This window comes from Peromyscus maniculatus, chromosome 10, assembly GCF_049852395.1.
Source record: "Peromyscus maniculatus bairdii isolate BWxNUB_F1_BW_parent chromosome 10, HU_Pman_BW_mat_3.1, whole genome shotgun sequence".
Taxonomy (NCBI): Eukaryota; Metazoa; Chordata; class Mammalia; order Rodentia; family Cricetidae; genus Peromyscus; species Peromyscus maniculatus.
The window spans coordinates 71,880,040-71,896,140 of NC_134861.1; the positions used below are offsets into that span (position 1 = coordinate 71,880,040).

Below are 16,101 nucleotides of genomic sequence, written 5' to 3' on the forward strand. Positions count from 1 at the left end.
GTATGTGTTTGGGGGTAAGGGAAGCCAACAGTTCATCTTGACTAGGTGGCTATTGTACAGTCAATTTCTGATATTTATGGCTACTTCTTTTTTAAAAAAAATGTATTTGTCTTTTATTTTACAAAAAATAAAAATATGCTAACTTGTATCTTTGCAAGATTGTCTAAAAAATTCTCTACAGAATTCATTAGTTCCTTAGAAATTCCATATAAAAGCGGACGAAGCACACAAAATGGAGAAAGCAATGAATGGAACGGGCACAAAACAATCCATTTTTACACGCCAAGCAACGACAAAGTCCATGTTCCGAGGAAAGCCGGCTTGGTAAGGAACCTAAAGAGGAAAAAAACAAAAACCAGCTCTTAACCACCTAGAAAGTTTTTTAGGGGAGTGATGGCCTGGGGAATTGACCCTGGTCTTTCCATCCGCGAGCAGGCTATTTATTATAAACGACTTATTTCAACTCACTATTTACAAATACTGAATTAGAAGCTAGAGAAATAGAGCTGAATACAATCATCTCGGACTGAAGGAGTCCACAATTGGAGGCAGCGGGTGTGTGTGTGTGGGGGGGGGGCGGGATTGGCACATAAACAAGTATGTTTTGGTGGTCGGATTCTATTCTGGGGTTTACATGGTTACGGGCAATAACTGTGTTGGGTGATGTCCAGGGGGGAATAGTGGGTCGTCAGCAAGAATCCCCCCCCGTGAAAGGTCCTTCTCTGCGGGGACGCAGGCGGGGCGGAGGCTGGGGCGCAGGTTTGGCTGGGCACAGCCCATGGTTACCCCCCGCGGGCCGGTGGACAGGTCCTCGGGCACCGCAGAGGCCCGGGCTTCCCGCCAGGGGGCGCTGTGGCCCCGCCTCGGCCGGGCCGTTACGTTTCCGGGCACCGAGGCCGGGGAGAGCCGCCATCGCCGCCGCCCGGCGGGCGCCACTGTGGTCCGCTCCGGTTACCGGGGCAACGGCGGCGCTTCCTCCGGGTGGGCCGCGATCGTCTCTCCGCGCCATTTTCAAACTGCGCTCAGCGCCGGAGCCATTGGCGGGCAGCGGGAGGAGCCGGTGAGGACGGCGGGGTCCCCGGGGCGATGCGCCGCGGGACGGAGCCGGCGGCGGCGGGAACGGCGGTGAGGCGCGCCCGGGGCGGCCGCGGGGGGCAGCGGGGGGCGGGCGGGCGGGATCGCGGGGTCGCGGGGCCTCCGGGGCGGTGTCCTCCCCACGAGGGACGCCCGGGCGCTGCCGGGAGGAAGTGGGGGAGGGCGGCGCGGGGTCCGTCCCACCGTCCGACCGAGCGAGCGAGCCGCTGGGTCGGGGAGCACCGTGGCTCCACCTTCCAGGCTGAGTTCGGGAAGGACGGCCAGGCCGCCCCGGCCCACCCGCTTTGTGCTTGCCGGGGCTGCGGGCTTGGGTTTTTAAACCCCTCGGCATCCACAAGTTGGACGTTTCTGTACCAAGTAAGGGGTGCCCTCCTTAAGACACCCACGCCCCCCACCCCGGGGTTCAGGAGACGGCTAGTTAGTTCTACACGCCGAACCCACCCTTGTAGGTTGTTTTGAAAACGTTGTCGTCCGGAATATAGGGGAAACCTGACAGGTACATATTTTTGTTTTTTTGTCCTGGGAGGACTGTACGTCGCGTTCACATTCTGTCTTCTTCCTCTTGAAGGATGGACAGGGATGGTTTCGGGGTACCCGGAGTTGGCCGCTGTCAAAGAGGGGACGTGTTTTTTTTGGAGTTTGCCCTGCAAGGCTAGCTTGTCAGGTGTTTTTTCTTGTGGCCACAGGAGTTTCTCTAAAACACCCGGCGGGCATCAGTCAAGTCCCTCTTGTGGAAGGAACTAGAAAGTCCTAGGGGAAAGCCTCTCGACGAGGGTAGATTTGTAAACGGCAGTAATCAAGAAGAGGTCCTAATTCAGAAGTAGCCTTGTGGCCTGGGAAGTTACTTTCTTCGCTTAGTGCTTAAATAAGGAAGAAGCCATCATTGGTCCTTTATCTCAGACCGGATGTCCAGAACATCAGGTTTTGCACGTATTCATTTTTAAGCACTTAAACATTTTACCAGTGGTGAAGAACATAATTTTTTCCCTTGATTTAGAAATATGAGTTCTATGGCTATATTTATTTGGCAAAGGTTAGAAAGGAGCTCATTTCTAAAGAAGTGACCTTTGCATAATTCAATTTTAGGGTAGATTGATAGAAAAAGTAGTCGTAGGTGTTTAAAAGGATAGGCATAACCCTGTCTCGAACTCCCACCCCGAGAGAGAGAGAGAGAGAGAGAGAGAGAGAGAGAGAGAGAGAGAGAGAGAGAAAGAGAGAAAGAAAGAAAGAAAGAAAGAAAGAAAGAAAGAAAGAAAGAAAGAAAGAAAGAAAGAAAAAGAAGTATAGTAGCTGGAGGTATAGCCTGGTGGCAGAGTGCTTGTTCTGGGTTTGATTCCCAACACTGAAAACAAACAATATAGACAAGTTATAAAAATGCATACAGAGCTGTTTATATGTGTTACTTTAAGAAAAAAAAAAAAAAGGAAGTAAAGGTGGGCATGGTAGTACACACCCGTAATCCTGGCACTCCAAAGGTAGAGCAGAGGGAAAAGTTGAGGCCACCTGGTCTACAAAGTGAGTTCCAGGCCAGTCAGGACTTCATGAGGAGACTTGGTCTCAAAATGATAAAAAGTACAAAAGTGAGAGTGAAATGCACGTGCTGACATGCACAGACCTTGAGTGTGAGTGCACATTTGAAAACTTTCCATGAATGTCTGTGCCCGGTGACTTACCCCAGTCAATGCTTTTATCACTCTGAAAAGACAGCCGTCCTTCCCAGACACTCTCCTCGCCGTGAAACTGTTGCCAGCCCCACCGTTGACTTTTTTACCTGTTTCTGAGCTTTTCTTGATTGAGTCACACAGTGTATGTGTCTGGCTTCTTTTGCCCGAATACTACTGAGGGCCATCCCCGTTGTCAATGTGTATGGACAGCTCCTTACCTCTCATCTGAGCCACACTGTCTGGTCTAGGGTAAGACAGCTTGTTTATCCCTTTCCCAGTTTGGTACAGTTGTGAGTTAGGCTGCTGTAAACACTGTTGTAGTCTCCTCATGGACATTTGCGCCCATTTTCTTTTGTCAATATGCAGGAATAGAATTATAGCGTTGCAGGCTTAGGAGTGTGTTGAAGTGTAAGAAACCCCCAGCTTGTTCCAAGGTGGTTTTATGCTCTCTCAGGCTCGTGTGGATTTCATTGCTGGGAGCCTTTACTGACAGTGGGTATTATCAGTCCTTTTCATCATTCTGGTATAGGCAAAGTTGCACCTCATTGTGGTTATAATTTGTATTTTCCTGGTGATTAATGCTAAACACCTTTTCATGTATTTCTCGAGGTATCTTTTGCAAGGTGCCTTTTCAAGTTTTTGTACAACTAAAATTCAGTTTTAGCAAATTTGGGAGGATAATTTGAGACCAGGTCTTGCCATGTATCCCTGGCTGGCCTAGGACTTACTGTGTACACCAGACTCCTCTCAATTTGAGGGAAGTCTCCCCATGTCTGCCTCCTAAATGCTGGGAGTACAAGTGTGCGCCTCCACACACTGGGCCTAACCTCGATTTTCTTTTTCTTTTTTTCTTTTTTTGGTTTTTCGGGACAGGGTTTCTCTGTGTAGTTTTGGTGCCTGTCCTGGAACTCACTCTGTAGACCAGGCTGGCCTTGAACTCACAGAGATCCACCTGGCTCTGCCTCCCAAATGCTTGGATTAAAGGCGTGTGCTACAACCGCCCGGCCTTAACCTTGATTTTCTTACTGGATTGTTTTATTATTAAGCTCCAAGAGTTTATTTTCTGCTCTTTATCTAAATATTTTTTTTAGATCTTATGAGTATTTTCTGGCACTCTATGGTTTTCATTTCTTTTTTCTTTCTCCTTTTCCTCTTCCTTGGTATAAACCCAGGGCCTCACAATACTTAACAAGAACATCCCAGCTGTGACTTTTCATTTCCTCAATGGAGGGTTTTGATGATTGATGTTTTTCCCTATTATGAGGCCCTACCTATCATGTTTTTATTTTATGTTTATTGCTATTAAGGAATTCCCTGTGGGTTATGGGCACACCCTAATGTAGGGCACTTGCCCAGCATGAGCAAGATGTCTGGATGCTGTCCACATGTAAGAAAACAGTTTCATTTAAGGATCCCCTGCCTGTCTCTGGGAAGTCTTTGTTTTCTTCTAGAATCTTCATTGTTTTAACTTTTATATTCAGGTTTATGAAGAAATTCGTGTTTTAATGTAGGAACATAGAGATCATGTGTATTGGATTTAAATCGATGTTAATGTTACAGGATAATGACTACCTGAAAAGAAACAAAATAATTCTTTCATATTAAAGGACTTCCTCTTGCTGTGAAATTTTAACAGCTGTGTTTTAATCCTCTCTTTCAGGGCTTTAATTTTGGAGAGTGACTGAATCTGGGTTGGGGAGACAAGATGACCACAGCCGCCGAAAGGAAGTACGTGAACATCAGGAAAAGGCTAGACCAGCTGGGCTACCGCCAGACTCTGACGGTGGAGAGTCTGCCTTTGGTAGAGAAGCTTTTCAGGTAAAGATACAAATACACTTAGAAATGTCTATAATCCTTAATGCATGTCCTGGGTTTGTGGCTGACCTTCCTGCTTCAGTAAAGCAGCAAGTGGCCTTTGGGGAAGTCTGTAAGTCCGCTGAAGCCTGTCCGTTCTCTCTTCAGTCCAAAGCCTTGTCCCCCACACAGGGCCTTCATGGTGCAGGATGCTAGGGATTGCCATACTCACTGTGCTCTTCCGGGTCCCCGTTTCTGAGGGTTCCCCCGACAGGGAGGGACAGGGGTCAGAGGCGCTTTTCCCTTTTCTGTCTTGTCATTGGTAGGACTGACTATAACCTTGAGTGTGCTGGGCAGGCGCTCTACCTTTGAGCTCTGCTCCCACCCAGCTTCCCCGTAAGTTCCGTGTCTGCCACGCTGGTCTTTCATTTCTGTTATTCTAGAGAGCTCTCTAATTTGTTGTTATTACTGTCACGTGTTACCTTAACTGAGCGACTCCTGGCCATTTCCCATCCTCCAGAAGAGCTGTAGCGGGAGGTTTGAGATTGGAGCAGGTATTTAAGAAGGTTGATTAGTAGGACTACGAGTAACGCTGGTTGAAAGCGTTAACTCGTGTCCTCCCTCCCCGTCCTCGCCCTTGTCCTCGCTGTCCTGCTCTCCATGCTGTGTGGGACAGCCGCCGTGCGTCACTGTCATTTTGGTTTTATCCTTCCGTCATTGCGAACTTCATAAGATACGATCACTTACAGTTGCTGTAGATTGCTCATATCATAAGCACGGAAATGTGTGGTTCATCGTGTGCTATGTGTCTTTGATAACGGTTGTCTGTAGAATATAGGTTCTTCATTAATTAGTGCATTTGGTGTGCGTTTTCTCCTCACTAAACATTTACCGAGTGATGTTCTTAGCGTGACTCTGGTTTGCTGTCTTCCTGGACTTAGCGACAGCAGACTATCAGTACGTATTTACTCAATGAAAAGCCAGTTTCACGGGTTCCACAGACCTCGAGAATGAGCAAGAAGGGAGCTTGAACAGTGACTTACTTGGCACAGTAACTCATTTTGTTGGGAACCCAAATTGGATGTTGCTAAACAACCTTTAAACTAAAGGTAAAAATATCATTAAAAGTACTTTCAGAATTGGGGAAGAAAACAAACAGCAATTTAATGTGTTTGAATTTTATAACTTACAGTTAGCTTGTTTTGAGAGACTTTTGAGGACCTTTTGATAGCTTGAAAGACCCTAACTGCTCATTCTTCTTGTAAATTTGATATTACTTAACGTTAACATTATATTTAAGCCTTTGAAGAAATGGTTAAAGTGACTGGAAGACTAATAGGACGTTTCCTTGCCTTTGCGTTTCCTGTCCTTCGACTCCAGCGACCTGGTCCACACGACAGAGAGCTTGCGACAGTGCAGACTGGCCTCGACGAAGGCCGAGAAGGAAAGTGCCAACTTCGACTTCGTTTTGGAACCGTATAAACTCGAGAATGCGAGACTGAGCAGGGAGAATAATGAGTTGTATCTGGAGTTAATGAAGCTGAGGGAATACTCAGACCAGCACATTAAAGGTACGCGACCCACTGATGAATTTGTAAGCTGCAGGATCCCTGTCCTCTTTGTTTTGTCAGTGGAAAAGGCGAAAGTCTCATTTTAAAATCCTTTATGAGGAAACTGGTAGTCCCACTAATAGCTCCCTAAATACAGGACGATGTATTGAAGAACGCTTCAGAGTGGGCATACGTGTGCAGTCCTTAGCCACGACCGTCCTCACTATATGCGGATTGTGGTTTTGGTTTGAAATTGGTATAAAGAATATTAACCGGCAGAATGGAAGCATCTTCTTGAAGCAACTGTTGTTTCTCTTACTGAAAGGAAGGAAGAGGTGAAAGCCCTGCAGCACTTGTTAGGCGGTGTTGAGCCAGTCAGTAGGTTTCAAAGGTAAAGGGTGATTATTTGGTATCTTTTTTTTTTGGGGGTTTTTCGAGACAGGGTTTCTCTGTGTAGCTTTGCGCCTTTCCTGGAACTCGCTTTGTAGCCCAGGCTGGCCTCGAACTCACAGAAATCCGCCTGGCTCTGCCTCCCGAGTGCTGGGATTAAAGGCGTGCGGCCACCACCGCCCGGCATTAGGTATCTTACTATAAACTTTATACTCAATAATTCTTTAGCTTAAAGTCGACTTACTGGATCAAAGCTATGGTACACATGAGTCACATACAATAATAACAAAAAAATTAAGTTGCCTTTTGTGATTAGTGGCTTGTGTGCAGATTTGTTGGAGGTAGGAAGTGCATTTGGCTTCCCCCACCTGTAAGGCACAGGTGGCGCCTCTCAGCTTGGTATGGCTGTCTCGACGTTTAGAGTTATCTGTCTATCGTCTTTCTCACTTTAAGAGTTGAAAACTGCATTGAAAAAGTGTTCACATGAGACAGCTGATCTGAAATTTCTGAATAACCAGTACGTCCATAAGCTCAAACTCCTGGAGAAAGAGAGCAAGGCGAAGAATGAAAAAATCCAACAACTTCAAGAAAAGAATTTACAAGCTGTAGTGCAAACTCCCGGTGAGTCTTCTCCGTCGCAAACCCATTGGCCAGCGAGCTCCTGAAGACAGACTGGGCTGTGTTTCTTTTCATGAGAATCTATTCATTTAAAAAGTGCATCTCTAATCTTGCCAGCTGCTGGAAAAAGTAAACGGGCTATAAGTTTTCTATGACCCCAAGATCAATAATTAAAACATTTAAAAACATTCCTGCCACCTACAAAGATAATTACGGAGATGTTGAGTACTAATTCAGATTATAGTATGACTGGGTTACAGGTGACGTCCTATTATATTTTAGTTGTGCTCTTTGGAGTTTCAATTATGTGCTCTTTGTGTGTGTTTCTGCTCTTTGTACGTTTGTGCACGTGTAGGAATGTGTGCGTGTGCACACGTAGAGCAGAAGTCAACTTCTGATTTCTTCCTCTGTTGCTTTTCACCTGATTGTTTTGAGACAGGTTTCTCACTGAACCTTGAGCTTGCCTATTAGGCTGTATCTACCTGTCTCTACCTCTCCAGTGCTGGGATTACAGGCATGGATCCACAACTGATTTTTTTTTCATGGTTTCTGGGGATCGAACTCAGATCCTCACGCTTGAATGGCAAGCATGTTACCTGTTGAGCAGTCTCCCAGGTTCCAGTTATCTGTCCTTAGACATTGTTTAATAAGCATGTGTATTTGAGTTCTTACTGGCAGTCCTCATCCTCTGACAGTTATCTGATGGTGATATTTTAGCTCATGACATTGTTCACGGCAAGGCACACTCAGATTTAATCCTGCCGAAATCTAATCTAGCCAAGGGACAGTTTAAACCTGTGTGCATATGCCAAGCCTGCAGGCATAGAAAACTTGTTTTATAGCCTTATTAAATGTTTGAGAAATACATTGCTCAGTCGGAGATCAGGGTGAATATTTACAGATGAGCCCACTGTATAAGAAGAGAAGGTTGATCTGTGCTGTTCAGTACTGAGAAAAGTGTTCTGGTTCTCCTTGGATTGTTAAGACGTACATCTGCATTCTTAGGTGGCAAGAAAAGAAACATTGCATTTAGGCGCCAGCGGATGCAAATTGATGAACCAGCTCCACCCTCTGAGGTCAGTTCGTACCCAGTTCCCCAGCCAGAGGACCCGTACATTGCGGACCTCCTGCAAGTAGCTGATAACAGGTATGTTACATACTTACTTTGCTGAGCTGGGGATGGTGGAGGTATGCATAGTGTGCTCAAGGAACTGAGTTCAGTCGTCATCATCATCATCTTCTTCAGCTTCATCTTTGTAATGAGTCTTTTTCTGTCCTGCCAGACAGCTTCCAAATAATGACAAAGAGACTTCTTACTAATTATGAAAAGTCGCCTATAGCCTAGGCTTCTTCCTAACTAGCTCTTAAAACTTAAATTAACCCATCTATATAGGCTTTTCTCATGGGCCTTGATCATCTCCTACTTCCTCTCTCTCTCTGCCTGAAGTCCCACCTGTACCTCCTGCCTAGCACAGAACTTTGCATAGGTACTTAATAGGTATTTTCAGAATGATATGGATACTTTCTACTTGTTTTTTTTTTTTTTTTTTTTTTTTTTTTTTTGATTTTTTTCAAGACAGGGTTTCCCTATGTACTTTTGGTGCCTGTTCTGGATCTCGCTCTGTAGACCAGGCTGGCCTCAAACTCACAGAGATCCACCTGGCTTTGCCTCCCAAGTGCTGGGATTAAAGGCATGCACCACCACCGCCCGACTTTTCTACTTGTTTAAAAACTTTACTTTCAAATAAGGCATGCATCTAAGGTTTCTGCCCATACTTGCTGTACAATAACTTATTGCTGTTAGGAACCTTTTTCAATAGAGTCGCTTTGACATTCGGTTTCATCTAAGTAGGTTAACTTTGCTGGAATCTCTACTGCTTCAGACTTCTAGCAAAACGCCAGCTGGACATGAATAGATTGCTGTCTTGATCTGAAATCCTTCTCTCATGCATTCTTTAGCCCTATATTTATATTTCCTTATATAAATCAGAATCAGACCTAAATTCCATTTAATTAACTGTTCCTTAGGCCTCTAGGGCAAGGCCTTGAGCACATGCCCTGAGATTGTCAGGTAAGGTCATGCTGCTGTTTGGAAATGCTTGCAGTCCAGATGTCACTGAGAGAGTTATAAGGCTTTAAGGGCAAGAAGCAAGCTCCAGGGACACTAGTGATTCTGAGGGAGGCTTCAAAACTGTGGGGTGCATGGGGAGCCAGTGCAGGTAAGGACTTTGTGGTTCATGTAGAGAATACAGAGGTTTTTCAGCCACTCATAATATTTAAAAACGCATTGGTTGAGATCTGCTGAAGACCACTCCAATCATTTGTTCTCTCCTAATACTACTTGCTTGTGTTTATGTCTCCCTTGACCTTTTGTGGTTTGCTCATCTGTTAAGGTTATGGCTAGGCTCCCAGGCAGTAGTATTTAAAGAATTGTTTACACTGTACAAGTGCCATCCGTCTCCCGTGTCTGTTTGCTTTGGTGTGCGTACACACGGTTTGCATACAGTCTCCTGCACTGATCTTAGAGTGCTTGCATACATGTTCTTATCCTTAGTAGATCAGTAGAGACTTTTGCCTTCGATAAGTGTTGGGGTGAGCTCTCTGCAACCCCCTTATTGCAGCTCACAAAAAATTTCTCTTTAAAGCAGACCCACTTTAGACTTTTCCCATCAAAAGTGGGTTATGCCATACTGAGACAATGGAATCCATGTGGAATTCAGATGGTTTGGACGAAGTCTTGATTCTGTTAGAGCTTACAGGTTCTAGGAAAAGCAAGCTTTGCTGGGGTCACTTAGAAAATGGCCGTGTTCTCAGTTTCTCCTCTCCAGAAGTGTAAAGTAGTTTAGTAGGCAGCACAGGGTTGCTTAGGGTCAGAAAACACACACTTGTTCCTTGATTCACTTAGTGATGTTGTGAATTTTGATCTAGACCTTGAGTTTCCAATACCTCAGAGTTGCTCTAAGGACCCAACAGAACAGTGAGGTGATATATTGCATGGATGAATCTGAGTTTCAAATCACTTGCCCCTCAATTTTGGTATCTTTTGCTATAAAATTAGCTCTCCAAGGTGATGTACCTTATTTATTCTGAGTCTGTAGTACACTTCAGCACAGTACTGCATCTCCCTCCCCCACCTAAAACCCCACATAAAAGTGGGATTTTATGCAACAAAAATCACTTTCATGTTTGTTTCTTAACCAAAATCCTCACATATGCTGACATTGGTTCTACATGTTTCAGGATTCAGGAACTTCAGGAGGAAGTCCACCAGCTGCAAGAGAAGTTAGCGCTGATGGAAAACGGAGTGAGAAATTACAGCAAACAGGTAGGACTTGGCTTATGTGTGTGTCTGGGTTGAGATGTGTGTGCTCTGACCATCTGTAGAATTGTCTTACCCTTGATATTACAGATCCCTAGTTTTAAATGTAGCCTTTATCTTCTCCAAAAAGCTTGTTAGTCGAGTTAGTAGGTAGAGTAGCTCCAGAGTACTTGTTCCATTCCCTTCATTATTCACTGAGGTGACCAGTAATTTTAGTTTTTCTTTTCTTTAAAGTATCTATTTCCCCGAATAAAAAAAATTGCCTCAAATAAAAATTGTGTGTTACTATGTTCATCTCAAGAATAATTTTATTTAAGTATGACAACATACTTTTATAATTATACTTAAATGTTTTATATTTGTTAGGAGGGCCGTCTAGATGGCTCAGCAGGGAGAGGTGCAGGTCACCAGGCCTGGCCACAGGAGTTTCATCTCCAGGACCCATACGGTGCAGGGAGGGAACCAAGACTCCTGAAAGATGTCCTCTGACCTCCATCTATGAGGTCACACACACACACTATAAATAAATTTTTTTTAAAGCACAGAAGGAAATAATTGTTTTATTATTTTTTTTAAAAGATTTTATTATTTATTTATGTATGAGTATTTTATCTGCATGTACAACTTTATGCCAGAAGAGGGCATCAGATCCCACTAGAGATGGTTGTGAGCCACCATGTGGTTGCTGGGAGTTGAACTCAGGACCTCTGGAAGAGCAGGCAGTGCTCTTAACCACTGAGCCATCTCTCCAACTTGTTTTATTATTTTTCTATTCGTTTGTTTTTCACTGAATAGAAACCTTTGACAATTCTTCTTCTGGGTTGGTGTGTCTCCGTGTGGCTCCTCTGGAAGCATTTCTGCAGCGTGACAGTTTCCTGAGGAGCCAGGGCTCAGCAGATGGCTGAGATCCTAACCACAGCACTTCGTGCTCCTGCTCTGTGTGCTGGCCTCTTGGTTAAACACCACACTTCTTCCCTACTGTGCTCACTGACGTTTAAACTGTGTAACGTTTTTCTCATGTGCAGGGCTGTGTTTGTTTTTGCACGATCTGTACGCATAACTCTCTAGGTACCTAATATGTTGATAATAACTCCTAGTTTGTAAAGTGCTTTGAAAATTATTTGGATTAGAAAGGAGTTAAAAAGGAAGTTCTAATATTGTCAAATCAAAAAACAAAAACAACAAAACAAACAAACAAACAAAACTCAAAAACCTCCTTTATGAAAACACTAAAAGCATTGGTTCTCAGCCTGTGAGTCATAACCCATTTGGGATCAAATGACGCTCTCACAGGGGTCACATCCCAAATATCCTGCATGTCAGATATTTACATTATGATTCAAAACAGTAGCAAAATTACAGTTATGAGGTAGCAACAAAGATAATTCTAAGGTTGGGAGGGGTCACCACCACATGAGGAACTGTAGGGGTAGCAGCATTAGGAAGGTTGAGAACCACTGGACTAAAAGTATCAAATTTTTACACTGGGGGGGCGGGGTGGCTTAGGGGTAAAGAACTTGCCTAGCATTAGGCACTGGATTCAATTCTTAGCATAGCAGAAAAAGAAGAAGAAGAAAAAAAAAAACCCAAAAAACACAAATTGAATATCATTGTTATTTTTCAGTTTATAGCCACATTTTCCCAAGTACTTTATGAACAGAAACTGCCCAAACCTTGCTGTCTCTCTGAGGTGGCGGAGGTGTTGGAGGACATTGCTTGGCCATTCTAATGAAAGTACTGTTGACTGCCCTTCCATCTTAGCTGCTGTCGATTCTTCTTTTGCTTGTATTTGTTTTTCTCAGAACATATTCCGGGCTGTGAGGACTAGGGGTCAGCTCAGTGGGAGGCACTTACCCAGTGTGCTCAAAGCCCTGAACTGAAAGCAATCACAGCACCCCATTGGTTATTCCCAAGCTCCTCTGACCATCTGTCGTCCATCCCCCCTCCCTCCCCTTCTCTGGGTATTGCCTTGTTTCAGCTTCCTGTTTTTACCTTTAAGTAGTAACATACTCAAGGTCTCCTAAGACTTAACGGACAGGGTGTTGTGTAGCAGTACTTGCTCCTCGGGACCTCCAGCTCACAAATAATGACACAGAGACTTATTATTAATTGTGAATGCTTGGCCCTAGCTTAGGCTTGTTCCTAACTAGTTCTTGTAACTTCAATTAACCCATATTTTTTAATCTACATTATGGCATGTAGTTTATTGCCTCATCTCTGTAGTGCCCATCCTGCTTCCTCTACATTTGGCTGACAACTCTGCCTTTCTTTTTCCCAGAGTTCTCTCTGCCTGGAAGTCCTACCTATACCTCCTGCCTAACTATTGGGCATTCAGCTTTTTATGATACCAGTCATAGCAATATATCTTTATACAGGGTACAAATATCCCACAACATTCCCCTTTTTTGTCTAATAAAAAGGGAAGATTTTAACTCCAATACAGTAAAACTATATACATTAAGAACAGTTATCAAGGAAGAATTAAATTTACAATGTCCAATCCATTTGTATTTGGCAAATTTGGAGGAATTACTCTATTATCTATCCCATCATGATGAGTCCAAAGCTTTATATCTAAACCATTTTCTATCCTAATTTGTATTACCATTCTAAAAATATCTTTTTAGACCTTAAAACATCTTTTAGATAAATGACTTAAGCTTTAATGTTTCTCAACCTTATAAACTTTACATCTCTATTGTAAGTTTCTTTACTGAATTTGGTAACAAGGAAAACTGTATAACTGTCTACTCTTCAACTCCATCAATGACCCCAGAAAGACAATATTACCTGAGTAAACAGGAAGTACAGAGCAAGCAACTTCCAAAACTGTAGAAACGACAGACATCTGGCTGCCTGGACAGCCATCCAAGGTTCCTCTGCAACATTGGGGCATCCATCTTCGGCCTACAGGCCTAGAATATATGACAGACTTTTCAGTGAAGCAGGAATTTTGAAGGACTGTCCTACCTTGTCTTGGCAAAGTTTGGCAGTCACCTTCTTTTGTGTCCTGATTGTCCAATTTGGTTAGCATACTGTCAGCAGTCAAGGTAAGGGCAGTTTTTTGCTCAGTGGCTAGCTTTGACACAAAGAAAGCAAACTCCATATGGAGGTTCTTGGATGCCCATCATCCTTTTTTGAAATAAATTGATGCTGTCAGGAACAGATGTGTCTTGCTGTCATGAAATGCTTTATGTTATTAAAACATCTTAAATGCCATATTCTGTAGGTCTCTGAAATATTTGGAGACCTGTCTATCTAAAATATATCTCTGACCTTGAAAACATACCTAAGATAACACGTGTGATTGTAATAGGTGACTAACTGCTAACATGCGTTTCTTATTATCCTAAAAAGTTTGTAATAATAACTTTCAAGGACTAGAAATTCACGTTACATTGTTAAATGGGTTGCATAGGTACTAAAACTTAAACAAGAGTAGAAAGATATATAATGAAAATAACCTTAAATTTGTATCAACATACAAAAATCCATACCAATGTAAAATATTTAAGACTAGTATTTGCTTTTTTAGTTCAAAAGGAGATTCAATAATCTACCCTTTTATTCTATCATTTTTATATCCCCTTCTCTTTCTAGAACAAGATCGCTGAATCTAACCTCCTTTGTTTAGCTTTCTCCCTGACCATGACCAACAACAACTTGTAACCAACCCTCCTAAACGATGATAAATAACCACATTCCATTAAGTGACCAAAAACCATCCACCCCACCTCTTGGGAGTGTGGGCTTCATGTTCTCTAGACTGCTTCCTGTTGTCTGGGGGTGACAGCATCTCTAGGGAACCCTGAGAAAACTGGGACAGTGGGCAAGTCTGGGAGAGCTGGCTGTATTATTTTTTGTTTAGTCTCTCTGTGTTAGGAAAGTGTAGAGCTTATTTGAAGTCTTGGCTGGATAGTCTGTGAGGCTGGCCCATCTCAGCCAGCAGCTTTGAAGCTGTTCTGGACACAGAATTTTGAGAAAACTGAAACAGAGGCATTCTGAGAGGCTGGGTCACCTGGGCTACAGGGTTATTTTAGTTCAATGCTCAATTCTTCACACTTCTCTCCAGGGATGAGCTTCCTGGCATGTTACAGTCCAGTCATGCTGAACCATCTCTGTTGCCTCTGATATTTCCCAAGGTTTTGTGCATTGGTGTCCCTGCCTGGAGCACCTCTTTTTTTTTTTTTTTTTGATACTGCATTATAATAACCTTTATGGACATCTTGTATTTACAAGGTCTTGGTGACTTCATAGGCACAGACATAGGATGCAGAGTGGGCACTTCATTCCTTTAAGTATTGGTGCAGTCATGGACCATTTCATTCACTCTTCTGTTGAAGACCTGTTATCTGGCAACTATTGGGGTGATTGCTAGTACTCCCTGTTATATTCTCTGTTCCTGGAAGTCAGAGTCTATTGTTTTATTCATCCTTGAATAGCTCAGTGTGTGTTCAGTAATTATTGAATTGAATCTTTTTTTTTTTTTTTCTATTTTTGGGGAAAACAAAAAAGGTGTGTGTGTGTGTGTGTGTGTGTGTGTGTGCATTTTTCCAATTCTTGCATGTGAATTGGTGTCAATTTATGGTTAATAGTCATCTTTTGACTATATGTGAATAATAATTAATTAAGTTCACCCCATTCCATATCCTTTTTAATGATGAATTTGATAATAACTCAGTTGTCAGTGTTTTCCCTTCCTTCCTTCATTCTGGCAAGCACTGAAGTATGTCAGCATTAGTCCAGTACTTGAACATGTGTATAATCTACCAAAACATTTCTCTTCATATTAAACACTTGCCTAATTTTAGAGGAGAGAAAAAAAACCCTCAAAAATTCAATTAGAATCAATTCCATAAAAGCACTAATAAGAGCTATGTTGATATTATTAACATTGGTATGTTCTGTGTTTTCACACATGTGTGGATTCCAGTATAAATGGTAGCTGCTTGTATGCATTGTTGGGATATAAGGAAGTGTCTAAATGAAAGTGCAGGGTGAAGGGTTTCTTCACAACCAATTTGATCAACTGAAAGCACAATTTATGTCCTCAGATTGAACTAAGAGAACGAGAAATAAAACGGCTGTCACTTGCTTTGGATGGTGGTCGTTCCCCTGATGTCCTGTCTCTGGAGACTAGAAATAAAACCAACGAAAAGCTTATTGCTCACTTAAATATTCAGGTAATGGCTGTTAGGGTTGTTTCTTTAAGCATATAAAAAATCTGAGGTGTTTTTTTTTTTTTATAATTTTCTATGGGTTTATAAAAGTGACAGGCTTGTTCACTGAAGTATTATTTCTAAGGGAGTTTTTGTTTGCTTATTGTATTCTTTTTGAGACAGGGTCTCACTATATAGTCTTGGATGGCCTAAAACCCTCTATGTAGACCAGGCTGGCCTTGAACTCACAGAGATCCATCTTCCTCTGCCTCCCAAGTGCTGGGATTAAGGAGTTGACCACTACGCCTGGCTCTAGGGAGTTTCTGAAGGAGCAGAAATAAGGGGTAGCTTTGAGAAATCAGGATATTAATAAGGGTAGCAGTAAGGTAGGTCTAGTGTTCCAAACTTAAAGGAAGACCATAAACCCTGGGCAGTGCCCTCAGTTTGTTCTTAAAAATCTCATGAATGAGTGAGACATAGTGACACACTACTCTAATCTTGCACTTGGGAGG

General features: G+C 43.0%; 1 protein-coding gene across 4 annotated transcripts in view; it reads left to right on the forward strand.

The window, feature by feature from the left end:
• The first annotated feature begins 926 nt into the window (after positions 1 to 926).
• Positions 927 to 16,101, forward strand: part of Cep135 (centrosomal protein 135) — a 66,583-nt gene continuing 51,408 nt past the window's right edge. Inside the window, exons 1-7 of one of the 4 annotated variants that reach the window (XM_042257539.2) lie at positions 927 to 1,060; positions 4,420 to 4,577; positions 5,934 to 6,124; positions 6,947 to 7,114; positions 8,117 to 8,258; positions 10,352 to 10,436; positions 15,485 to 15,613. In XM_042257539.2, the coding sequence (XP_042113473.2) occupies positions 4,465 to 4,577; positions 5,934 to 6,124; positions 6,947 to 7,114; positions 8,117 to 8,258; positions 10,352 to 10,436; positions 15,485 to 15,613 (828 nt within the window). In that variant the 5' untranslated portion in view covers positions 927 to 1,060; positions 4,420 to 4,464. Of the gene's footprint in view, positions 1,126 to 1,229; positions 1,592 to 4,419; positions 4,578 to 5,933; positions 6,125 to 6,946; positions 7,115 to 8,116; positions 8,259 to 10,351; positions 10,437 to 15,484; positions 15,614 to 16,101 lie in introns of those variants that run through there. The other 3 variants (XM_076546472.1, XM_042257538.2, XM_042257540.2) reach the window with 3 other exon arrangements.